Source organism: Staurois parvus, unplaced genomic scaffold (assembly GCF_062004578.1).
Source record: "Staurois parvus isolate SC_StPar_1 unplaced genomic scaffold, SC_StPar_1.0 ptg000162l, whole genome shotgun sequence".
Lineage (NCBI taxonomy): Eukaryota > Metazoa > Chordata > Amphibia > Anura > Ranidae > Staurois > Staurois parvus.
The window spans coordinates 6,139,874-6,166,818 of NW_028317958.1; the positions used below are offsets into that span (position 1 = coordinate 6,139,874).

At 41.1% G+C, this 26,945-nt stretch overlaps 1 protein-coding gene across 1 annotated transcript in view; it reads right to left on the reverse strand.

Moving 5' to 3' along the window:
* Positions 1–3,115: 3,115 nt before the first annotated feature.
* The window catches only part of TAFA4 (TAFA chemokine like family member 4), a 349,783-nt gene continuing 325,953 nt past the window's right edge, over positions 3,116–26,945 (reverse strand). The window contains exons 5-6 of the mRNA XM_089676019.1: positions 16,687–16,811; positions 3,116–4,669 (exon numbers count right to left, since the gene is read on the reverse strand). Coding sequence (XP_089532145.1) covers positions 4,658–4,669; positions 16,687–16,811 — 137 coding nt within the window. The 3' untranslated portion in view covers positions 3,116–4,657. The remainder of the gene's footprint in view (positions 4,670–16,686; positions 16,812–26,945) is intronic.

Consider the following 26,945-nt stretch of genomic DNA (forward strand, 5'->3'; position numbering starts at 1 on the left):
TGGAGGTGGACATTATCTTGCTTGGCATGGTGCCTGCATGGTTAAGACCTTAGATTCCCTTCAGTGTTGCATTCGTGGCCTTGATACCCTTACTGGAACCATGTCCAAATGGAGCACAAACTCTAGATACAAGTGTGCAAAAAGCTTAAAGCGTACACTATTATGCCAAGTATTGGGACGTCTGCCTTTACACGCATATGAACTTTAATAGCATCCCAGTCTTAGTCCGTCGGGTTCAAAATTGAGATGGGCCACCCTTTGCAGCTATAACAGCTTCAACTCTTCTGGGAAGGCTGTCCACAAAGTTTAGGAGTGTGTCTATGGGAATGCTTGATCATTCTTCCAGAAGCACATTTGTGAGGTCAAGCACTGATGTCAGACAAGGCCGGGCTCGCGGTCTCTGCTCTAATCTATCCCAAAGGTGTTTTGTTGGGTTGAGGTTAGGACTCTGTGCAGGCCAGTCAAGTTCCTCCACTGCAAACTCACTCATCCATGTCTTTATGGACCTTGCTTTCTCTACTGGTGTGCAGTCATGTTGGAACAGGAAGGGCCATCGCCAAACTGTTCCAACAAAATTGGGAGCATGAAATTGTCCAAAATGTCTTGGTATGCTGAAGCCTTAAGAGTTCTCTTCACTGGAACTAAGAGGCCAAGCCCAACCCCTGAAAAACAACCCCACACCATAATCCCCCTCCACCAAACTTTACACTTGGCACAAAACAGTCAGGCAAGATCAACTGGCAACTGCCAAACCTACAGACGTCCATTGGGTTGCCAGACAGAGAAGCGTGATTCGTCGCTCCAGAGAACATGTCTCCACTTCTCTTCAGTCCAGTGGCGGCATGCTTTACACCACTGCATCTGATGCTTTGCATTGCACTTGGTGATGTAAGGCTTGGATGCAGCTGCCCAGCCATGGAAATCCATTCCATGAAGCTCTCTACGCACTGTTGTTGTGCTAATCTGAAGGCGACACCAAGTTTGGAGGTCTTTAGCTATTGACTCTGCAGACAGTTGGCGACGTCTGCGCACTGTGCACTTCAGCATTCGCTGACCTCACTCTGTCATTTTACAAGGCCTACCACTTGGTAGCTGAGTCACTGTTGTTACCAGTTGCTTCCACTTTGTTATAATACCACTAACAGTTTACCGTGGAATATTTAGTAGCAGGGAAATTTCACGGATGGACTTATTGCACAGAGGGCAACCTATCACAGTACCACGCTTGAATTCACTGAGCTCCATTCTTTCATAAATGTTTGTAGAAGCAGTCTGCATGCCTAGGGGCTTGATTTTACACACCTGTGGCCATGGAGGTGATTGGAACACCAAAATCCAATGATTTGGAGGGCTGGCCCAATACTTTTGGCAATATAGTGTATGTAAAGGCAATTGGTTTTAGTTTTGGCGAAGACTTAGACCCTTTATTAGGTTTTTGTTGTGTTCCTATTGGGGAGATTCACTTCTTCATTTGTCCTGCTGACCATTGTCACAGAAAGACTGAAGGAAAATCAGAAGATTTGAGTTGTCATCAGTTGACAAAATCCTGCACTGAAAACACCTGTTCCTGTGATAACTCTGTAAGATGAGATGTTTGTTTACTTTGGAGAGATATCCTCCCCAGCTGGATACAGACAGCAAATAATAACTTGAGTGCAGTTTACCCATCTTTATTCCATAGTAATGAACCCAAGAGTAAACATTTATTATATTGCAGCTTACCAATTCTTTGATGTGATGGCTGCATTCCTTTTCTTTTTTTTATGCTTTCTTTCTTTTATTTTCAGATGGTATTCCAGCCAGTAAGTCTGTTGTTTTGCACAGCACAAACTCTCTAGCAGAATGTATCAGTTTAAATGGGTGAGACAAAGCACTTAAAGTGTTACTAAACCCATGGCCCTGCATTCACTATATCTGGTCTACCACAGTACACAGAACATGGAAATGCTATTTTTTTAATAAATATACAGTTGCAAGAAACAACAGCAACATCTAATGTTTGTGTAGTATTATGTTCAGCAGACTGTGTTCTTCTATTGTTGTGACTTAGATGACGTTCAGAGCACATTTTATGGCCAATTCATGCAAAACTCCACGTAATCCCAAGGGGTTCACATACTTTTTCTTGCAACTGTAAACTGCTAAATACATTTTCTCATCAGCAGTATATAGCAGTCTTGTAACTTCCATGAGTGTCTGGCCGAGCACTGGTTAACCTTGTAGGAGTTTTCATTCTCCTCTGACTATCCTAAGAGGCTGCATGAATCCCTGACCCTCTATCTCGACAGTGCTGATTGGCCCTGTGCCGGTCAAATGCACCCTCCAATTATAAAATCTCTCTAGCAATACACCAAACTGAGCATGTGCAGAGTGCCTCCTAGGGCTCTGTACAATCAGCAGATGGATTGGAGACAGCAAAAGAAGGGCATAATCAGAGAAGACAGGATCAAACAGTCTTTTTACACAAAGGTTCCACAATGAGTATAACAAGCATGCTTTACTGCATATACAGACTGATTTTACTATTGTGGGTTTAGAAACACTTTAACACTGGCAGGGGTGAATAAAATGATCAGCTTTTATTTATTCATGTAAAGCCTTTATTCCAAAAGGTAAAAAACAGTTTGCTTTAACTGATTATAAAGTGTGAGCTGAAGTTTGGCTTCAATTTGTTATTGCATTCAAAGCTGCTAATACATTTAACCTTCCCTTTCCCACCAGACTGACAATGCTGCTGTCTGTTGTGTCCTGTGCTCATTTCTCCTGAGTGGTGTCTCACTAATACAGGAGGTGTGTTACTGACCAGATCACTAGGTGAAAACAGAGGGAAAAAAATTTAAAAGAAAACAGATGCAGTGACCACATCTAATGATTGGTAAGCTGCACTATGTTATGTTTTTGGTTTTGGGTTTAATAATGCTTTAGGCGTTGCAAAAAATAAAATGATCAAAAAATCAACTTACAGTCAGCAGAATGTGTCTCTTGTGCTTATTCCTCTTCTCTTAGAAGAAATCCTCCTCCGTCCTTGCCCTTCATTTCGGGCTGTATAACCCTTGACTAAAAGCAATTATGAGATTGTTCTGAGCAAGGACTTCTATAGCCCGAAACACATAAGTAAACACATAGGTGTTTTAATCAAAGAAGCAATAAAGATGGTCTTTTTATACAGGTGGGAGGGCTGACCCTCTTTCTGTATTTACACATGACTTTGGATCTGAGAAAATCGAGTTGCTGTGTGCCTTGCTCTAAACAGGGATTACACATTACCAGTGCATGAGCTGTCAGAGAATGAGAACAACAGCCTACTAAAGGCTCAAAGGTCTGCTGTCATTATGAAATAGATCTGTAAAACTAGGGAAATCAGATTATACAGACTGCTCAATAACTCAAAATAAGGGACATATCCCCTTCCTTCTCTACAAGTACAGTTGGGGAAGAGAGATTTGTCTGGCTTAAGTAACACAGGGTGTTTCCAAACATACAGGCAATTCTGTGCTTTCTTCTTAGAAAGTCCAGCATTATTTGCAAAACAAGTGTCACTGATGTTTATTTGTAAAAAGTTTAACTAGCATAATTAAAAATACTATGAAAGAACAGTTTATAATCTTTTAAGTGAAATAATATAAACCAAAAGCCATAATACATTCACTTTATAAAAAGAACCGTATTGTATGCAAGTGGCTGTATATCTATGGTTGGAATATTAGGCTGTAAATTCCTCAAGGGAAGAGACTGATGGTGAATGAAAGGCTCTATGTACCCTATGAACCACTGCAGAAAGTGTCAAATCTTTAAAAAGAATCAAACTAATTATAAAGTACAAGTTGCTAGATTTTCTACCTAGGTGTTGCTACAGGCTCTTAGTGAACTGAATGCCAATACTTTTTTATTTTTAACAAACATCTCCTCGATGGGTTTACAGGCGAGGGAATCAATTTAAAATATAAAACTAATATTTAGATTTTCCCTGGGTGGAATCTATCAGAGTACATTACCTGTAGACTTCTGCATCTCTCGGGGACTCCAGTGTTGGTTTTTGACATCGGAGTTCCCAGCTCCACCCAACTGCCAAAATTATCATGAGAGTCGTTGTTACGCTCATTGTGAATTGTCCATTTTTTTTACAATAAATAGAATGCAGAAGGAGTGTGACTTTCCCTTGGCTTGCCACTGGAGTCCCTGAGGGATGCAATATTTATTGATAGAACCCACCTGCATGTACCCAAAACTAAAACATCCATTTTGGGTGCTTTTAGCATTTAAATAATTTTGGTTTAGGAAAATGTTCAGTTTCATTTGATGATATATTATAATCTTTGTTAAGTTCCAAGATAGTAAATTAAGTAAAAACCAAAAGCTGTTCCACCATGTTTGTCTTCAAGATATCCAAAATCCAGTTTTCTTTATGGTAGATTTTTTTTTTTTGTAATCCAAAGTTAACTTCCAAGATGATCAAAGGGACTTCAAGTCAATATGAGCAGAAGTTTAAAGCCTCTACAGAATCCCGGAACAATACAATAAAATAGGTTGAAAATGTTTCTTATCTTCCGCAGGGTTCCTAAAAAGTTATGTAAGAAGTCTGAGAAGGAAATTGAGTGCACATATTTTCTTCGAGGTGCTACAATTACTTCTGCTCCATCATCACATTTGATGTTCGCTACCGTGTTACCTGCAATGAGATAAAAAGTTTATTGTAATGCTTTGAACAAAAAAGTAAGATTAAAGGACAACCTAAATTTAATCAGTATACTGGTGTTACTGTCAAGAAACCAGGGAACACAACTTTTTTACAGTCCCAGATTCAAGAACATTAACAAATTAAAGGAATCTAGTTAATAAAGCAGCAAGTTGCAGAAAATGTACACCAAAAAATAAAGCCACTCTGTAGGTAGGTTTTTTTTAAGGTTGAGAGAAACTGTCCCTTATCTTTTTTATTTCGTTTCCGAAGCTGGAAGGTCTATAATATTTGGTTGGCATTCCACATACAATGGGTCATTTTCATACTTGATGAAAGTCCATCATTCACCAATAATCAGAAGACAAATTACTGTTCTATGGGATCTATTGCTTGTGAAATAAGAACAGTTGATGGATTAGACATGTTAAATTTGAACATTTGAGATGTTTAGATAAAGTGTAATGGAGGATGACAGTGAAGGTTGACAGTTATCTTATAAAGGATACATTTTCCAAGATAAAATTGATTGATTTCCACTTTGAAGTTTATTCATCCATTAAATAAGCCCCATTGACATGCACAATGTTTCTGTAACATATTCTTAGAAGTGTCTGTGAAATGTCCTGAGGATGCAAGATGTTGAAAAATACCTACAGCTATCAGAAAATGTTTTTCCCATCTGGCTGGTTATACACAAGCATATAGGAGAGCAGATTCACCAGGTTGGACTCATTCGCAGATCTTGTTATGGTTTTCCATCTTTTCCGTCTCCCATTCAATGTACTCCCCTCCCTGTTCGGAGAATCCCCTGCACCCTTTTCTTTTTTTTTCTTTTTTTTTTAATTTCTATACACACTTTTTCCGTGGTTGTTTTTGGTCTGTTTGCATGATGTCATGGTTTAGTCATACATGCTGTAATATGTTTTTATATGCTCTTAATTTTATGATGCATGATTGGAAAAATAATTATTTACTCTTGTGGGGTTTATGCACATTTAAAGGGATATTGATACAATTTTGACTAAAGGATTAGCGCAGCACTTACAGGTGAAACTCGAAAAAATTAGAATATCATGCAAAAGTTAATTTATTTCAGTAATGCAACTTAAAAGGTGAAACTAATATATGAGATAGACTCATTACATGCAAAGCAAGATAGTTCAAGCTGTGATTTGTCATAATTGTGATCATTATGGCTTACAGCTTATGAAAACCCCAAATCCACAATCTCAGAAAATGAGAATATTGTGAAAAGGTGCAATATTCTAGGCTCAAAGTGTCCCACTCTAATCAGCTAATTAAGCCATAACACCTGCAAAGTGTTCCTGGGCCTTTAAATGGTCTCTCAGTCTGGTTCAGTAGGAATCACAATCATGGGAAAGACTGCTGACCTGACAGTTGTGCAGAAAACCATCATTGACACCCTCCATAAGGAGGGAAAGCCTCAAAAGGTAATTGCAAAAGAAGCTGGATGTTCCCAAAGTGCTGTATCAAAGCACATTAATGGAAAGTTATGTGGAAGGGAAAAGTGTGGAAGAAAAAGGTGCACAAGCAGCAGGAATGACCGCAGCCTGGAGAGGATTGTCAGGAAATGGCCATTCAAAAGTGTTGGGGACTTTCACAAGGAGTGGACTGAGGCTGGAGTCAGTGCATCAAGAGCCACCACACACAGACGGATCCTGGAAATGGGCTTCAAATGTCGTCTTCCTCTTGTCAAGCCACTCCTGAACAACAAACAACGTCAGAAGCGTCTTACCTGGGCTAATGAAAAACAGACCTGGTCTGTTGCTCAGTGGTCCAAAGTCCTCTTTTCTGATGAGAGCAACTTTTGCATCTCATTTGGAAACCAAGGACCCAGAGTATGGAGGAAGAATAGAGAGGAACACACTGCAAGATGCTTGAAGTCCAGTGTGAAGTTTCCACAGTCTGTGTTGATTTGAGTAGCCATGTCATCTGCTGGTGTTGGTCCACTGTGCTTCATTAAGTCCAGGGTCAACGCAGCCGTCTACCAGGAGATTTTGGAGCACTTCATGCTTCCTTCTGCAGATGAGCTTTATGGGGATGCTGACTTCTTTTTCCAGCAGGACTTGGCACCTGCCCACACTGCCAAAAGCACCAAAACCTGGTTCAATGACCGTGGGATTATTGTGCTTGATTGGCCAGCAAACTCGCCTGACCTGAACCCCATAGAGAATCTATGGGGCATTGCCAAGAGAAAGATGAGAGACATGAGACCGAACAATGCAGAAGACCTGAAGGCCGCTATTGAAGCATCCTGGTCTTCCATAACACCTCAGCAGTGCCACAGGCTGATAGCTTCCATGCCACGCCGCAGTAATTGCTGCAAAAGGGGTCCAAACCAAGTACTGAGCATGCTTATACTTTTCAGCGGTCCGATATTGTTCTATGTACAATCCTTGTTTTATCGATTGCATGTAATATTCTAATTTTCTGAGATTGTGGATTTGGGGTTTTCATGAGCTGTAAGCCATAATCATCACAATGATGACAAATCACGGCTTGAACTATCTTGCTTTGCATGTAATGAGTCTATATCATATATTAGTTTCACCTTTTAAGTTGCATTATTGAAATAAATGAACTTTTGCACGATATTCTAATTTTTCGAGTTTCACCTGTATAATATACATGTGTTGTGGGTTTGTGTAGTTGTGAACCTGCTACTAGTCTCTCTCCCCAGAATACCAGGTAGACAGGTCTAGGTTCATTCTTCCACTGGTGTACAAGGTAGATGAAAGATGGCAGAGGGGTAGAGCAGAAGAGACACAAGGCTAGAAGTGTACATGGCAGAAGTGAAGATGTTAGAATGAAGGGGGATGTGCTGTATCTCTTCCATAGAGTTGCCCATAAATGGGGCTTCTGCCTGCAGATAAACTACAGTTGCAACACAAACAGAAATGTTCTTTTATTAAACAGATGCACAGATCTGAACAGGACTAAGTGCTATGTGTACTTGGTCCCCTGAGGGATTCAACATGTTGTTCAAGTGCTGGTGATAATATCTCTTTAACCTCCTCGGCGGTATGATTATTTCCGATTTTTTGTGCTGAAAGCAGTACCATTTTTTTGCATGGAAATATGTCGTTTTTTATTGTAGGCTGTAATTTTTAGGAATAACTCACTGAAATCTGTACGAACAAGAGTCTAGTAAACATTCCGGGTAGGATAAAATTTGAAACACAAAATTATAAATTATAATTTAATAAATAATCATTAAAAATAATAATATAATAATAATAAATTTAATTCAATAATATAATCAAACCAAAAACACTGAATTTGAAATACAGAGGCAAATTCGCACATCGCTGAGCAAAGTCGCAAAATCGTTTTCAGTGTCTGATGACGAATTTCCCCACGAATCATTATCACTCAATTCTGCAAGTGGTTCTAATTTACTATCGCTGTTCTCTAGCTGGTCTAAAACCGCTTTTGATGTAAAGGGACGCTTTTTGGATGCCATGGACTTTTCTAAGTTTCCAGGCAGAAAGAACAGTCAAAATGCAGGCAGGGCACAGGACAAAGCAGTAGGGACAAAATGTATGTGAAATGCATTGAAACAGCAATGTTTTACTATGTAATAATCATTTTTTAAAAAATGAAATTTTTTAAAAATTTCAAATTTGCCGCCGGTACCGGTGCCCGTACGTCCCGATGTCACAGGGACAGGAACACAGAAGCCGGATGCCGGCATCGGCCGGAGGAGGTGGCCGGGGACGCTGCAGGGGACACATCGTGGGAGCGAAGGACAAGGTAAGCGCTGCAGGGACTCCCTGAGCAGCGCCGCATGGTAAACCCGAGTGTAGCTCGGGGTTACCGCTCTTGGTACTCAAATTTTACTGCTAAGGAGGTTAAGGAAGGGGAAGGGAGACCACACTGAATAAGCGGACCTTGCCCCTTAGGTGTTTCTTTTTTTATAGGTAATGATTTTTTTCAACTGATTTAATTGGTGTTTTCAATTCTGCCTGATGCTTATCTTTAAGAAAACTCCTTACTACAACAGTCCCAACATTTGGGATTTGTCGTTGACAAGGGAACTTATAAAAAGTTGTCTTTCTGCATATATCATTGCTTGCTTATTATGCATTAAACTGGCTTACTGAGCTCATTTAGATTCACTCGCGTCTATTCACATACATTTGAGAAGTGCGAACGGATAGTAAGGGAAGACAGCGGAGTTTAGGCATATTTTTCTTGTCATGTCACATATCATGCTTTTTCTTCATGCAAGGTGAATGGTGTATTAAAATCATGTGCATCTGTAATGAAATGAATATTTTTTTTTTTTTTTACACAGGAAAAAGGGAATGTTGCATTGACTTACGAAAAATGGACAACCAGCTGTACTACAAGATGAAAAAGGTCTTATTTACCTCCAGTTTCCTTAACTCCGAATTTCAACTATAGTGTAATATCGGAAAAGCGTTGCAGATAAGAATTTTATTCTAAAGAACTGTTGCATGCATAGGAATCAGTTATGGAATTGTCACACATCTTTTATTAACTTGGTGCAAAAGTTCATCATACAGTTATGCCAGAATTATGTCACAAAGCCTTTATTGAATGACCCCCATAGTCAGGGGTGTATTTACCACAAGGCAAACAAGGCATTTGCCTAGGGCGGCATTTTTCAGGGGGGACAGCAGCATTCTTCAGGGGGGTAGCGCTGTCCCCCAAAAGAAGGAAAGGAAGAAGGGACACATGCAGCATGCAAACCAGGTGGGATCTGAGAGAGGCTGCGAGCTGCTGGATGGTGTATTCAGAGCCTGACTCTTTTTCCCGGGGATGTCCAGAGCTGTGAATGTGAGTGTTTTCTTTCTTGTCCGGGTGGGGAGGGTTGCCAGTGTATGGGGGGCAGTGCTAATGGAAGGCTCTCTCGGGTGGGGGTGAGGGGTGCTGGGGTGTTGTTGATCAATGGGGGGAGGCAATTTTTGTGTTGCCTATGGCACCATGAATCCTAAATACACCACTGCCCATAGTTGATTGGAAAGGATTAACATGTCAGAATTATGCACTTTTCTTAGCAGTGTGTTTTTTTTTTATTTTTTTTGCATTTATAAACTCAAGATTCAGTTTTTTTTATCATAGAATTCTGATTTTGAATCACAGAATTCAGACTTTGAAACTCAGAATTCAGATCTTTAATCTTAGAATTTTGACATTGAAACTCAGAATTTTGTTTAATACATTTTAGAAGGCCCAAGTTTTATTCTCAGAATTCTTACTTTGAAACTCAGAATTCTGTTTAAAAAAAGTTTAGGATGGCCCAAGTTCTAAATTTAAATTTTTCTTGCTTTACTTTTCAAATTGCCTAAGATTGGTAATTCAAATACAGACAAAGGGGTTGATTTACTAAAGGCAAATAAACTGTGCACTTTGCAATGTATGCTTGCACTCTGCAAATGCAGTTGCTCCAGAGCTTAGTAAATGCGGTGAAACTTCCCTTTGCCAAGAATACCCAATCACATGCAAGGAAAATAAAAAAAACAGCATTCTGGCTTGCACATGATTGGATGATGGGAGTCAGCAGAGATTCTGTTAATTTACTAAGCTCGGTGCAACTGCACTTGCAGAGTACAATTGCACTTTGCAAAGTACACAGTCTAATTGCCTTTAGTAAATCAACCCCAAAATCTTTAAAATACAAAAACAATAAGGCACATGTGTCATCTGCAACAAATAGTGTGGAGAAAGATGGGCAGTAATACTCAAAGTACATGTACACCAACAGTATTACAGAAAAATGTTTGATCAATTTTTGCCAAACATACATTCCTATCATAGGGATTTCAAATGGGTTTAGGATCATAACAATCAATAACAGTTACAGTATACTGGTGAAAATAATGGAAGTGTTGCTTCCTAATGTAATTCCGAATAGGCACAGTTAGTATCCATTATGGAAAGAAAGAAAGGGGGAGGGGGAAAAGCCTTAGAGACCCATTGGAAGAGTAAACCATAACTAATAAGTAAAGGAAGAGGAGAGGGATTACCAACTTTGGCAAGGAAGTAATGTAAAAGAAAGTAAAGTAAAGAGGGTCACCCAAGGACTCACTAGCAATTGACAGATATTTAATCCACGGATCCCACGTCTTATTAAATTCTGTGGTGTTATTTTGGGGGATGCAAGTAAGTCTATCATTATCCATAATCCAGTTAAGTTTGCATTTGACGTAATCAAGCATGTAGATCCATCTACACGCAAGATCTTCCCCTCTTGAATAGAGTATTTAAAGAGCATGGTGAAGGGCGTGGCTTCCGCACCCCCGATGACATCAGATGTGATAAAATGCGTAGGGAGGAGCTTGCGCTCATGACGCTGCCGCGCACGCTGTTACTAGGGCAAGATTGAGTCCCTGGTATTTTATACTATTAAGTGTTTGTTTATTTTAACAATGTGAGTGATTTGTTAACCCTTTTTAATAAAATTACATTTACAGTTTTATACTATGTGAGTTCCCCGATTCTCTTTGATGTCACGGATAGTTATCTCATATTACTGGATGTGATGCCTTCATGAACATTTTGGGAGATGTGGAGGTGACATCAGGTCTGCCACAGATGATTTATCAATCTTGGTGATCATATGTGGAGATTTGGAGGTGATATCAGGTCTGCTACAGATGATTTATCAATCTTGGTGATCATATGTGGAGATTTGGAGGTGATATCAGGTCTGCTACAGATGATGCATTAATTAAACAAGCCCTTGTAACTCTTTTTATTAAAAGGGTCTATTTGTTCCAGTAAGAGTCCTCTTAACCTAATGTAGCACCCACAATGTAATGTAAGGTAATTGTATTTATGGCTCATGGTAGTGAGTCAGCCTGAATTTACTGTGGGTTTAATGTAAGGTTAGGCTGGGTGACTCAGCAGGTTGGGACTCTATTGCATCCACCTGGTTCTGGAAGCCAATGGAAGCTTCCAGAAGCCAGTGGGTGGAAGGGTAGAGACCTCAATCTGCATATTCATGGTAGTCTGACCAATCCCAGGCTAAGAGGCCCTGGTAGTGTGGTAGACAAGCCCATAAATATGCGAGAACCATGCTAGCAGGAGTCAGAGAGTTTGGAGTCGGGTGGAAGATGGATTGAGGAAGGTACTGATGTGGAGGCTGGGAGGGTTCCACAGAGAAGGGGGGTCTACCTACAGACTGGAAGCTTGAAAGAGAGACCTCCACTGTTCTGCATTCCCCCAGGGAAAGAACCTGTTAGCAGGGGAAGAAACCAGCCCAGCATAAGGCCTGAAAGCAGTTTCACCACTCTTTCTGGGACAGTATGCTTATGTGTCTCGGAATCCCTTACCCTGGGATACTTTTCATGACAGCCAGGTGGATGAAGAGATTTTCATCTTGGGTCTGAAGAGGTTCTTAGTAAGGACTGTGTGCTGATTCATTAATAGACAAAAGCCACTCCAGAGGAAGTAGAAAGTCCAGCATCTAATTTTGGCTTTTTGTACATAGGAAGTTTTGTCCTCCAAGTTGTTTCATTTCCATTGGGCATCCCATATACTCCTAGACCCCATCCAAGTTGTTTAACCCTTAATAAAACAAACAAAACCAAGCTCATGGACTGATCACTGACATAGGATTCAAGAGTGGAAAATGTGTGTTGTCTGGCTGTGCAGGAAATAAAGGGGGACCCAAAGCCAGCAGCTCAAGGGGGTAGCGCTTCATGTGAGGGCTCGTCTGGGATCCCCTTATAACCTGCACTGCAGTTGCCCTTAGAATCCCTCTGTAAGGAATTGATGCAAGGTTGCAAAACCCTAGACAAACAAGCCAGAGAGGAGATGGTGTGTTGTGTTACCTGCTTTCTGAAACTCTGTATTCTGACAAGGAAACGTACGGTGGAGGATAGAAGCCTGCCGCCACTGACAGTTCATCTGGCGATGCTGCTGAAGGCTCAGTGCCCACCAGTGCTGCCCAGCAGGAACCAAGTGTCCCACAAACCACACCCGGACACCTTGTCAGCCCCATCTGGAAGGAGCCAGACTGTGAAGACAGTTCGTCTTCAGGTGAGCCTGTGGTGAGTGGTAGTGGTGAAGGGGTGGATTGCTGGTCACCCAGACTACAGGAAGAGTTTGGGCCTCTGAAGACAGACTGTGACAAGTGGTCCCCAGATAGTGAGAAGAAGAATGGAACTGGGGAGGCACTCATTAAGAGTCAAGTTCACTGACAGGACCATCAGAGACATCCACCACACCAGAGTTGGCTGGAAAGATTGGGGAATTAGAACAGCTGTCTGATGCTGAAGAGCAACAGCTGCAACCAATGTTCAGCAATGGGTCCAGTCAGGACCGTTACACACCTGGGCCAGGACCAAGGCCCAAAACACTTCCTTTAGACAGTGGATTATCCACTCTCCACAATTCTGCATATTTCCTAGACAAGACAGGAAGCGGGACTTCCAAGGTTCTCAAAATTTCAGTAAGGAATCCAGAAAAGAGTTGCTCTTGAGTGGGGACTGGACTACTCTTACATAGTTAGTCTATCTAAAAAAAGTCCATCCAGTTCAACCAAAAAAAAAGTTATAATCCTATACACCCCATTGATCCAGAAGAAGGCAAAAAAAAACAGCAAAGCATGATCCAATTTGCTCCTGAAGGGGGAAAAATTATCCAGTTATATTCTGTGTATCTAGGAATCCAGGCCTTTTTTTAAAGAAATCCACTGAGCTGGCTAGAACCAACTCTTGAGGGAGGCTATTCCACATGTTCACAGATCTTATTGTGAAGAAACCTTTCCGTATTTGGAGATTAAATCTCTTTTCTTCCAAACATAAAGAGTGCCCCCTTGTCCTCTGTGATGACCTCAGGGTGAATAACTCTACACCAAATTCACTATGTGAGCCACTGATGTATTTATACATGTTGATCATATCCCCCCTTAATCTCCTCTTCTCAAGAAAGAATAAATTCAGTTCCTCTAATCTTTCCTTATAGCTGAGCTCCTCCATGCCTCTTTCCAGTTTGGTTGGCCTTCTCTGTACTTTCTCCAGACCCCAATGTTCTTTTTGTGAATTGGTGCCCAAAACTGAATTGCGTATTCCAGATGAGGTCTTACTAATGATTTGTAGCGGGCTAATATGATATTGATCTCTCTGGAGTCTATACCTCTTGTAATACAAGGGAGGATTTTGCTCGCTTTAGAAACCGCATCTTGACATTGCATGCTATTATTAAGCTTATGATCTACCAGAACTCCCAGATCCTTCTTCACCATTGATTCCCCCAATTGTACCCCCCCTAGTATGTATGATGCATGCATATTCTTAGCCCCCAAGTGCATAACCGTACATTTATCAACATTAAACCTAATTTGCCACATAGTTGCCCAATTAAACAATGCTTTGAGGTCGGCTTGAAAATTGAAGACATCCTGTAAGGACGTTATTCCATTGCAAAGCTTGTGTCATCTGCAAAGACTGAAACGGTATTCTTAATCAAGACAACATCTCCAGCGCTCAGAGACCTAGATCCAGAATAGGTGGATTAACTGACCTCCGTGAAACTCATCAACCAAGGGATCAAAGGTTGTGCAGCCCTTTGGTAAGGCTGGGGAATCCTGAACAACACTGCAAATAAGGATAACAGAAAGCGCACCAACCTTGCGCATTACCTCGACAATAAGATGATTTTATTAAAATAAGATGTGTACTCACAAACATAGCAATATAAAAGCATACAGTGTCCAAGCATGGATCACAGGAGATCAAGTAGCGTGCAAATCCCACTGGCAGGGAGACTCTTGTAAAAGTCTTGATGCGTTTCGAAGGGAGATCTGAGGAAGAGGGGGATCTCCCTTCGAAACGTGTCAGCCTTTTACGAGAGTCTCCCTGCCAGTGGGATTCGCACCCTATTTGATCTCCTGTGATCCATGCTTGGACACTATACGCTTTTTATATTGCTACGTTTGTGAGTATACATCTTATTTTAATAAAATCATCTTATTCCTGAGGTAATGCACAAGGTTGGTGCAGTTTCTTTTGTTCTTATTTATGGTATTTTTAATCCCAGACCCTATATCGTTTATAAATATATTAAAATATGTCCCTCAGGATGTGATGGACACTGTTGAGATCTCCAGGCCACAGTGGGACTGGGACTACATACACATTACCAAGCCTTTGGGAAAGACCAAACACCTATTTTCTTAGTTGTGATAGTATATGGCAGGGGTGTCCAACCTTTTTTCAAAGAGGGCCAGATTGGATGAAGTGAACATGGTGGAGGGCCGAACATTTTTCCGAACATTCTTTGAACCATTACAATTAAATGCAAATAAATTATTTTATGCCAAGTTAATTGCAAACGACATACTTTTCATTTCATAACATTAAGATCAACTGACAGCTGAGTTTTCACAATGTATTGAAAATAAATAAAAAAAAAAAACTTACCTGCACTAATGTGAAGGGTGAAAAAGGTAGCTGGAGCTGAAGTCTCTGCTCGGCAGCCGGGAGGGGAAGAGAAACACACTTCACGCTGGAAGCCCGGCCCTCACGTCACCGCCCTCTGTCGCTCCCAGCGCGGTGGTGACGCATGCGCACTGCTCTCAAGCAGAAGACTGTCTGCCACAGAAGGGAGGGCTGTGCGACAGCCGCATTTACACAGACCAGGGAGAACGTGCCGCAGTCAGGCATGCGCACTGCCCTCTGCTCTCAAGCAGAAGACTGTCTGCCATAGAAGGGAGGGCCGTGGGAGGGCCACATTATACAGAACAGGGAGGGCTGTTGGAGGGCCGTATTAAACCGACCCCCGGGCCGTAAATGGCCCGCGGGCCGGACTTTGGACATGCCTGGTATATGGAATCGCTAAAATCTGTTAATGTTTTTTTTGTCCCCTGTGTAACAAGGGAAGATTTCCTTCTACTTCCTGTCTCAGACATCACCAGCACAGGTGTCCCAATTGGAAAATTTCCCCTCATGTCCTATTCTTGTCACTACCATAAGACATTGGATTTCCCATCCCAGTCTGTCTTGGTGTTAATGATTACCAGGATAAAGAGTGCAGAATCTCTTAGATGGAATAAAAGCCGGGATGTCTGAGCTTTTTCCAGTATGATCTCATATAGAGGTAAGAAAAACCTAAGGGGTAGGTGTTAGGGTAGGTTAGTTTAGGGGGTTGGGAGTGGATTGGAGAACATTTCAGATCTACAGTTGTCCTTTAAAGTGGAACCCTAGGCTAAACAAATATTGTCTGTAAAAAAAAAAGGCTTGCATATCCTTATTTGATGTACACACAATGTATTTATATACTTTGTGGTTATTGAGGAATATATTTACATTAAAATGTACATACCTGGAAAATCATGTAAACTCACACTCATAGACCATAAAACAGAGCAAAAACTCCCTACTTTCTGTCTCCACCATACTTTTACATGCTAAATGATCCCCAAGGCAGAAGCAAGTTTTGAGAAAGAAGATGCCTTGCCAACCAAGCCATTAGACCAGGGGTGTCAAACACCATTTCATCGTATCAGCATTATGGTTGCCCTCAAAGGACCAGTTGTATCTGTAAGACTAGATGTCCAGGGCACCCCACCCCTCATTACATCAGACGTCAAGAATCCCACACCCTCCCTAACATCACCGTGCACCCCCTTTGGGGGCAGAGCTGGAAAGCAGAAAGTGCAGGATCTGGAGGAAGACAAGAGGAGGAGTGGAGTCAGTTACCAGAGTCTGCTGAAGGCTGAGACCAGGGGAAGCAGAGATGAGGGGGTGCTGCAGCTGCACTGAGAGGTGCAGGTTTTGGCAGAGGAGTTCTATTTTCCTCTCTGCTGCTGACTGCTGAGACAAGGTGAGGGTGGAGACAAGGGGGTACCTGCAAGAGAGGTGCAAGGTGCCACATGAAATGGCCCAGAGGGCCGGATTTGGCCCGTGGGCCTTGTGTTTGACACCTGTGCATTAGACCAAGATACCTGGCAAACGTTGTAATGATGTCATATTAAGAAACATCATACAAACAGGAAGAAGACATCCATCACTCACCTTTGTAGTTTTGATTTTATTTCCACTGCTACAGGACCAGCCTGAGAGATCTGGTAAAACTTTACACTCTTCCCAATCCATACAGGGCTGCATGTGACACCACCACTTCTGGATGACAATCAATGCTGGAGAATGAAAAAAGAAATGTAGTTGATGGGTCAAAAAAATTCTTCAATGAAGCCATTTATTAAAAGTGCACCAGAAATATGTTTGCAGCCTTGTGGTTGTTAATCCATATTTACATGGGTACAAGGATTTAAAAGAGGAGTATGGCTTTCCATTTTTTAGCTTGGGCAGCACAGTGGCTAAATGGTTCACACTTCCAACTGGCAGTACTAGGGTCAATGATTCGAATCCCAGGCACGGCACTACCTGCATGAAGTTTGAATGTTCTCCCTGTGCCTGCGTGGGTTTCCTCGGGGTACTCCGGTTTCCTCCCACACTCCAAAGACATGCTGGTAGGTTAATTGGCTTCTGTCTAAATTGGCCCTAGTATGTGTATGCATGAATGTGAATTAGGGACCTTAGATTGTACACCTCCTAAGGGTTAGGGACTAATGTGAATGTACAATATATATATTTAGCGCTGTGTAAATTGATGGCGATATATAAGTACTGTACCTGTAATAAAATAATAAATACATAAATAGCTTCATCCTATTCCCTGTGAGCTGCTAATACATAAAAATCTTTCCAGCCCTCTGAGAAGTGAACCCTTTCTGTTAAAGTCAAGGTAAATACCTATGGGAGGGGCTACACTCTTATGCCGACAATCTTGTCTGGATCCACCTTCTTTCCTTTTCCTGTGTTTGATGTTGGCTCTGGGCTATCTGCTCTCCCTCCTCCCCCTCCCTCCTCCTCTCACACAACACACAGCTGAGATCAATTCTCTTACAGACAGCTTCTATCTGCACACTGTGTAGCTGCCTGCTATGCTGCAGTTCTGACATCTGAAGTTCCCAGATAAAAACAGCTGCGCAGCATATCAGTGTGCAGATAGAAGGTGTGTGCAAGAGAGTCAATGTGAGCTGTGTGTTGTGTGAGAGGAGGAGGGAGGGGGAGAAGGGGAGAGGAGCTGTGCTGCCTGTACTGAGACTGTTAGCAGTATAGGGATGTGAATAGCCCAATGGGCACAGCTTTCAAGAAGGATGGGTGGGCACGACTGAAATGGGGGGGGCACAGCCCTGCCCAACACCTCCCCCCTAGATCTAGCCAAGTCTACACCACTTATGTATTTTCCACTATGTAAAGGAATAGTACAGTGCCAGAACATTTTAATATTGAGGTGTTTGCCTGTTCAATAAGTGTGGCTACATGTCCCAGTGGGGGAGGGCAAAAAGGAAAGGTGGATTGCTGACATTGTAACCACCCCCTCTAAACTTTCAAACAGCAAACAGATCATTATAGGGACCTACGTGACAGATGAAGTGCCCCTGCTTGAAAAACAAAAGGACAGACCAGAGAAAAAAACACCTGATTCATGATTATGGTAATATTTGTGAGGCTGTCATGCATATTGCTGAATCGCGATGAGGCTCAGGTAAGTATTGAGGGGGCTGGGGGCACTGCTGCACACAGAAGGTTTCTATCTTCATACATAAAATGCACGAAGATAAAAAAAACCTTGAGCCTTTACAACCACTTTAAGTTAAGGTTAAAGTACAAATAAAGGCATTTTTTTTTATAATGTGGAGAGGGAGGTTTGTCCTGTTCACTGTTATCACAGAAAGTGAAAGAAAATCCACAATTTTAGGCTCTCCCCACAACAGTAATAGAGGGGAAATCTTCCAATGAGGACAATAGTTCTAGTGACAGTCAGGGATTGCCTTTTCCTTCTGTTTTCACCTGGTGATCTGGCCAGTAACACACCTCCTGTATTAGTGCCCCACTCTGAATGAAGGAACACAGGGACACCTCTGGACAGCAACATTGTCAGTCTGGGGGGAGTGGAGTGTTAGATGTACTAGCAGCTTTAGATATACTAACACACATCAACCTCACAGTGCAGTTACAGTTTTGGGTTACAGGTTTTACATAAATAAATAAAAGCTGATCATTGAATGCACCCCTTTTAGTGGTTTGTCTCGACACTCTGTATGTTTGCAGGACAGCTTGTTCTGTTTCAAAACAAGAGACTTGCTGGCACAATCACCATGTGAAAATGAAGGAAAGCCTGAAAAAGAAAACTAACACAACCAACATGTCTAAAGATTGGTAAGCTCCAATATTTTAAATTATATTTGGTTTGGGGTTTAATACAGCTTTAATTTTGTGATTTTCTAGATGCATATGACTGCATGGCAATCCTAAAACAGTGAAAAAGCCACACAAGACATTCACAGTTTTTAGACAGTCTTAAGAGATCACTAACACTCTATAATAACGTTGCAAACACCATTAACAAGGCACACAGCAGGGCTTCACCACTGCTTGCACCTTCTACAGTTAGCAGGTCTTGCTGGTTGTTCAGTCTGCTAGCTGTTAATCACAGTTTAAAGTAAGTTTAAAAAGCAGAAATTCAAACTTATCAAGTGATGAAAATAAACAGATGCAAATATTAGTGAAAACCGCATATAAAAGCAATCATTAGATCTGAAGATATAGGCAGAGATATAACAAAATGTCTACTTTTCTTTGAGCTTGTTGCCCCACCTTTCAAGCTTCCTTATTGGTCCTTTCATGTGAGAGGCAGACTTTTAGACCAATGAGGTCAGGCTTGGGGGGATGATTAGAAAGCAGGATTTGGACTTTAACCCCTTCACACCTAAGGATAAAACAAATCTAAATGCCTAAGCACAATTTTGCAACGTTGACATGTGTTAGTAAAGCCGTACTTCTAGGTGAATTATACCGCGTTTTGTTCAGGACAAATTTGGCTTTCATTTGGTGGTAAATGGTAATGGATATCTCCTGATTTTTTTTTTTTTATTATCAAAGGAAAACTGGCCCAAAATAGTAAAAAAAAAATCATTTTTTTATTTAGCAGTGTGTTTCTTGTTATTATCATAACCTACCACCAAAGAACAACCCAAAATAAATTCTCCAGCTCTTGACGATTGCAGCGATAGCATATATGTGTGTGTTATTTGTTGTTTGTACCCGTAGTACAGCCCAGAAACAATAGTGTACATTCTGTCTTTTTTTTTTTTTACCTAAAACACACTGACACTGACATTGACACTAACAACAATTTTTTTTTAAATCCTGACCTTTGACCCTGACCTTTTACCCCGACCCTTTGACCTTGCCCTTTGACCTTGACCCAAACAATAACCCTGGCACTGAACTAGATCAAACCTTGATCTAGGTATTTTTTTCTTTATTTTTTATTTTATTTTTTAATATTTATTTATCTTTTTTTTTTTTACAAGCATTTTTTTTCTCTCTATGCTAGGAGTTAGAGTGATACAATGTATAATAGAATGTATATAATGATAGAATGTATCTCTCTTCTCCATTCATAGAGAGAGAAAAAAACAAGGGGGCCGGGCTGCACAGTGACTGATCACTGTGATAGCCAATCAGAGGATATCACAGCAATCATGTGACCCAGAATCGGGAGTCCCGGGTTCCAATCGTTAGAATGGGACCCGGGGCTCTCAGTGACACCGTGGTCTTTGTGCTGGGAGTGCGGTGTGCTCCCAGCACAAAGACAGGTGCGCAAATATGCGGCCCCACGGAAAAAAGCCCAGTTCCGTGAGGCCGCATATTTATGTGACGTCGGCGTCAAGGGGTTAAAGTGCATGTCCAGCCAAAACTTTTTCTTTTAGTTATGTATAAATTAGGGAACAGTTTGAATCCCTGTTAAGTTTTTAGCACTATCTTGGGTTCTGTTGTGTATGATAACGCTATAACAGTACTACAAAAAATATTTTCTTTATAAGAGTAGAGGAATGTTAGAACTCCTGTTTATTTTGTATTTCTGTCTTGTCGGTGTTGTAGATATTCCCTTGCTTCCTGACTGGTGAAACCATAATCACTGAGACAGAAGGTAAGGGAGAATCTCTCTAATCGAGTCATGGATAGTAAAAACCCAATAGTAAAAAAAAGATTTGGGCTTGGCATACACTTTGAAGCATAAAGGCAAAATGTTAATATATTGGAGCCTATAAGACATTAAATATGAAGAAGAATACCCATTGCTCCCACCAGAAATCCAGTATCCTTGTAACTTTCTTGGCACTGAACTATAATCTATACCAATGTTATCAGCTCTCATCAGTTCACTTCTGTGAACTACAGAACACATCCTCCTATGTTATAGAGATGAGAAAAAGGGGAGGTGTTTGTAGTCCAAATCAGGACAGAAGCCTATGGTAACTAAGAATGAGCTTGGGCTTGGTCTGAACCCAGAAGCTAGCTGGGCCAATGTGTTCAGGGCAGGAGATTCTCTGCATTGCAACTGCACATATACAAGAGATGGTCATGACATCACAGACCAAATATGGTCACGTGGCCTTACTAAGGTAATGACATTGACCTAATATGGCATGTGCCCATATTAGGTCAATGATGTCACAAGCATCCCTGCTCTTATGTGTATATCAGCTACAGGGAAACTACATGGACTGGGCTCTTGGCCTACACTGTCAACTGCCATCCCACATCATCTCTACTTCTTCCCCTTCCCAGCACAAGCTCACAGGGGACTCTGAGTACTGCCAGGCATGTACAAAGCACAGGGGGACAGGAGCAGCTGTAAAGAGGAGAAAATGGCACTGTCAATACAGGGCTGTGAGCAGCCTATTTAAGCCCTGCCCACCACCCAGAGAACCCAGAGGAATGGAATGTGGACTGCTATGAATACTGGGAGGAACAGAGATTTGTGTTGAATGTAGTCCCCAGGCAGACTGAGTCTGTGTTTCAGATTGGGGGAGGAAATACATAACCCAGGATCACAAGGGCTCCTTGGAGAGGAAAAAAAGGAGAACTGTTTCTGGGCTGTAGGGAGATGTGATGAGGATATTGTGCGAAACAGACTGTGCAGCAGGCTGCTAACAGAACATTTTATCAGTGCATCAGGGACGCAGAGATGAGGAGTAGCGTACATCACCTGGTATATGAGAATGCCACTGTTGCTAACTGGTGTCGCCGCTGGTCATTGGGGAGAATGCCACTGTCACTATGACCTCCCATTGGAAAAGGGAGGGAGACCAACTGCTATCCAGGAGTTTGTGAGACGCCACTGACCAAACACCACTGCACCCTATTGAAGAGGAATAGTATCACCTGCATGAGACAAAGTGCAGGCACCTATACCTGGGTTTGAAGGAACTATATCTTGAGTGTTCCACTCCTGGACTTGGGCACCAACATGCTGGCCAGAAGAGAAAGGGTTTAATATAGACATCTGGACTATTACTGTAGCATTACCCTTTAGGCAGGACTATTCCCAGCATAAGGTTTAGGGGCCATTCTCTGCTTTGTTTGTCCACTACCAACTGTATACCCTGATTGCCACTGCCTTACGCATTTGATTGTGTACTTATTGTTGTTTTCAATTATTTGGTTATTGGAATGCTGTATACAGTAAATTGTTACAATAAATATCCATCTCTCAGCCCTGGTGTGACAGAGAGTGTGGTGCAGCTTGCAGAGTCAGGAGCACTGGAAGCAGGAGACCCGGGAAACAGTGGCTCCTTCAGGGGTAAGATGCAGTGTGATATGGCGGGCAGAAAACACACACAGTCCAAGTGAAGTAACAGGAATATATTGTAATGGTAATTCCAGTAACACACAACAAACCCAGCGGGAAGGCAACCCGACTGGGAACACTTACCGGTTATGGCAGCGATATAACAGCAGATGGAAGAATCAGGGGTGCCAACAGCGTCTGTCTCAAGAGGCAGAGGCCTGGCCAGGTTTCCAGGAAGAATGGCGTGTCATGCACTTTCCCTTCTCCTCTGGAAACTTTCCCTGATGGTAAGCTCTGTCCCTGACAGTCAGGTGTACTGTCCCTACACTTCCACTCGCAAAAATGTGTACCAAACCCAGGAGCCACTGTCTTAAATAGATTCTGCCTCACCCACGATGGCCACCAAACTCACATGTGGCACCAGCATCCAATGATCACTGTCTCTCTGTGACCAAGGAAACCATAGAGGAACTATGCCTTCTTCCTTCACTTGTATTTGCACTGCACCACCCGCAGTGGAGAAAATGGACTGCAAATACTACATTTCTTAGTGGCAGGATCACCAGGGAAAGAAAAAAACTATTTAGCCAATATATCTAAAGACCAGTAAGCTGAAAATTATTACATTTTGTGGGTTTAGATATAGTTTAATAAATCCTTTCACTTGTACAACCAATCACTCTGTGAGCAAGATTTTCTTATTTATTTTAAATACAATTGGAGCTATTGCTTTGCTGAATTCTTCTTTAATTTAGCTATATTATGTGATGGGCATTTTTTGCTTTAGCAAGAGGAGCCACTCAACCAGCAGTATTGTGTATGAGAATACATTCCCAGCCTATTTCTTCAAATAACTCATTTACTGTGTTCATGTTTTGAAAAAAAATAATATACTGGGACTAAATTGCCTACAGAAATAAAGAATGATAAAGGCACCCACTGTCATTGGCAAGTTATTTAAATAACAGCAATAGTCCTACCTATAGTGAAAGCACTCAGGCATTGCTGACACTCAGTGGAAAATTACACCAAACATCATGTTGTTACACAAAATAATTACTACTTTGGAAACAAGCTCTGATGTATGAAATTGATGGCCTGCCATCAACATTGGCCAGCATACTATCATTGTAATAATCTTACAAATAAAGAAAAATATTTTTTTTGTACATAAGCAGAGAACACCTACAAACGAAAATTGCACCTGGTAAATTGCATGATTCTTTAATACGGGGGAATCATACCCCAACTTTGGGTCTTTGACAGATCAGAAAACTGTGTGTGGTGGGGGAAGAGGGGTTGTGTGCTATGCAGAAATGTAGGCTATATAGTTAATTGTAATGCGTTGTACGTGAAATGCAAATGTTGTAATTGATTTGTATCACAGCAGTTTATACAGGCAGAGCTCTCATAGTGATTTACTATGTAGAACCCTCCTAGTTAGATTGATAGGATGTTGGGTAAATCTAGTTCTTTTTAGCTCCTCTGTAATCATTTGGGCAGTTGTTGATTTCTTTTGACTGCTCCGGATTTCACAGGGTGCAGGTTTGAATGCTCTTCCCTGTCTTCTAGAAAGTTCTGGAACATAGGAATGGAACTAGGCAAAAGGACAACATGAATATTTATTGTGCTGTAGCTGTTCCCTGGGGAGGTGTATCCTGAAGAGCACATAAATAGTTTGAGCTTTAGAACAGCAGGGTCTCCTGTTGAAGGGATTCCACTTGTTTAGGTGGGGGTGGCTATCCCCTGACTCCAGCCCTTTTGCTGTTTCAACTTACTGTCAATTGAAGTCTCAGCAGGGCAAAGCCAGGGGACCTACATCAGAAATTATCTCTTACACCCCAAGATTTCACCAGAAGATCCTGTCCGTCCAGCCTCACTGGAAGGCACCTGGAGGGAGCTGAATGGATACAGATGCTACCCTGGCCTCGTGAGTACTGCTTTACTGCAAGATCCTGGTAATAGTGTACTATTGAGATTGCAGCAGTTTCTTCAAGTTTCCCCATGGGATAACTGTCCTCTAGACTTGGGAAAAGTAGTTCCCCTCCCGGCTTCTATTAGTCTCTCATGGGGAGATCGTACTCTAAGATGAGCAGAAGATCTATTTCTGAAGTTTGTAACATAGAGAAGTGTGTTCTCCTGTACCTTTAGCATTTTAGGAGTATCCCATACACCCCATCCAAGTTACCTAAAACTAACCACAAAAAAAGACATCCTCTAGACTCCTGTGTCTGGACTGAGCTCTGTGTGTGCTGGCTGGTGAGGAAGAACCCAATCATCATCATCATCTGTTCTGGGAGTGTATAGTGACCATCATCAGACAGTGGCCAGGGATGCCTACAAATAGATACTATAGGTTCCTTCAAGCAGTTGGGCCACTTAGCATACAGTCCATACCCGCAAAGATATATGTAATAGACCATGGGTTCTTAACTGGTAATATCCATACTTCTGGAAGATTTGTGAACCAGTTAAAAGGTGGTATGGGGCTTTATATGGATTGTGGAGGTTAGACCACTAATCAACCACTGATCAGATCACTCAGCATAGATGTTTCTCCATTTCTCAGCATTACTAGTTGATATGTTGGCATGGTTGGGGATTGATTGCTCCCTTCGTCCAGACACTTTTCATTTTGTTGCTAGTGAGTGGAAGCAAAGTGGATAAAAGGAGTCAGTGGGGTTGATATACTAATACTGGTGCATTCAGAATCCGGTGCAGCTGTGCATGGTAATCAATCAGCTTCTAACTTCAACTTGTTCAAATAAGCTTTGACAATAAAACCTGGAAGCTGATTAGTTTCTATGCAGAGCTGCACAAGATTTTGCACTCTTCAGTTTTAGTAAATCGATCCCAATGTGTTGGATAACATGCAAATAAAACTTTCAGTAACTTTACATTGATTCCATGTTTTGGCTGCACATAAACAGCAGAAACAAATTCTAGCTGTAGTTAGCCTCTGCATTTCTAATATAAATAAATATGACAAAATCCTTATGATTTTCTTTCCCAGCCATCCATATGTAAAAATAAAACTAAGCTACTGAAATCTTTTGAAGTAACACTGATACCCAACTGTTGATGTTGATTATTTTAATAGTCTGTTGAAGGAACTGTCATCGTAAAAAGGTTGAGTACTCATGTGATGGACCTTGAATCATAAGTCCACGTCAAATAGGTTGACTAAGGGACAAGAGATTCTTCCCCAGTGGTTAGGCACTCCCCAATGAATCTTGAGTAGTCTGACACTGCATAGAATGAGATGGAAGACACAAACTGCTCTGTGCAATTCTTATCAGGCCTTGACCAAAATCTTAATCTCCAGGTTTATGCTGTTCTTCTAAAGTAGGTCTGATATATGAAAGAAGAATTAGTCCAGAACATTATCACACACTTTAGCCCATAGATTTTGGTGCAGCCCATCGAACCCATGCTTGTCACATGCTCTTGAAATCTTTGAACCATGTTTTTTTTTTAATTGCCAAACCTGACATTGAAAGCTCCCATCAAACATTAACCTTATGTTCCTGCCGGTAGGTGCCCAACTCTTTATACTAAACAACCAATAAACCAGCTTCAGAAAAACCTTAATAAGTTAAAAAGATCATTGTTGTTCCACTTAAAGACAGATCTTTTCATCTACTGAAAAGAAATCCTGGAGCAAGGAAGTCAGGAAAGATCCAGGAGAATTACTAAAGTATGAAAGAAGAGCTAGATGAAAGAGGACAGTAGTGTGAAAGAGCATGTCTGAGTAGATGCTGTGCCGAAGAACAAGAGGATGATAAATTACCTTATCACAACAGAGAACCTTGGCCTAATGTATCCTCCACAGAAAAAAAGGACATATATTTAATATATTTAGGAGAAAATCTAGTGTTTTCTACAAAAGAACATAATGGACATTCTTTTTGAAAAGATTTTGGTGATGTGCATTGTTCAAGGAGACCTTTAGAAGGACATGATATTCAAAATATATTTTAGTTATAAATAACCCATTCCCCTATAAAATCTCTATATTACTTCCTGTATATTACATCTGTGAAGACAGCACATTAAAATGTCAGACCATAGTGGCTGTACAAGCTGCTCACTGACCTACTAACTATTACGGTAAAATGAGAAAAACTGAGTTTTCATTTCCACTAAATTTTACCAGAAATTGGGATATTTTGTTGAAATTCCACGATTTTATTTTTTTTTTCAAAATGCATTGTATCTCACTTTCAGTCCCTGTGTCTATTAGGACAAATAAAGATGATGAATCTCCCTAGCCTAGATAAAGAAGGCAATGAAAACAAGAAAAGGGTTCTAATTCTCCCCTAAAGTATCCAGAACAAGTTTTAAATATACAAACACTTTGGGTGAGTTTTAAGGGTGCACTCGATTTTTAATGGTTAGATAAGCTCTTTTCTTTGTGTCAAAAAGAAGACCCTAATTAGCCCAATTATTTTACTTTGGGTGAGTTTTAAGGGTGCAGTCGATTTTTAATGGTTTTTAATGGTTAGATAAGCTCTTTTCTTTGTGTCAAAAAGAAGACCCTAAATAGCCCAATTATTTTACTTTTTTTTCACAGAAATAAAAACTGAAAAAAAGTAAAATAAAAAAATAAAAATTAAAAGTGACA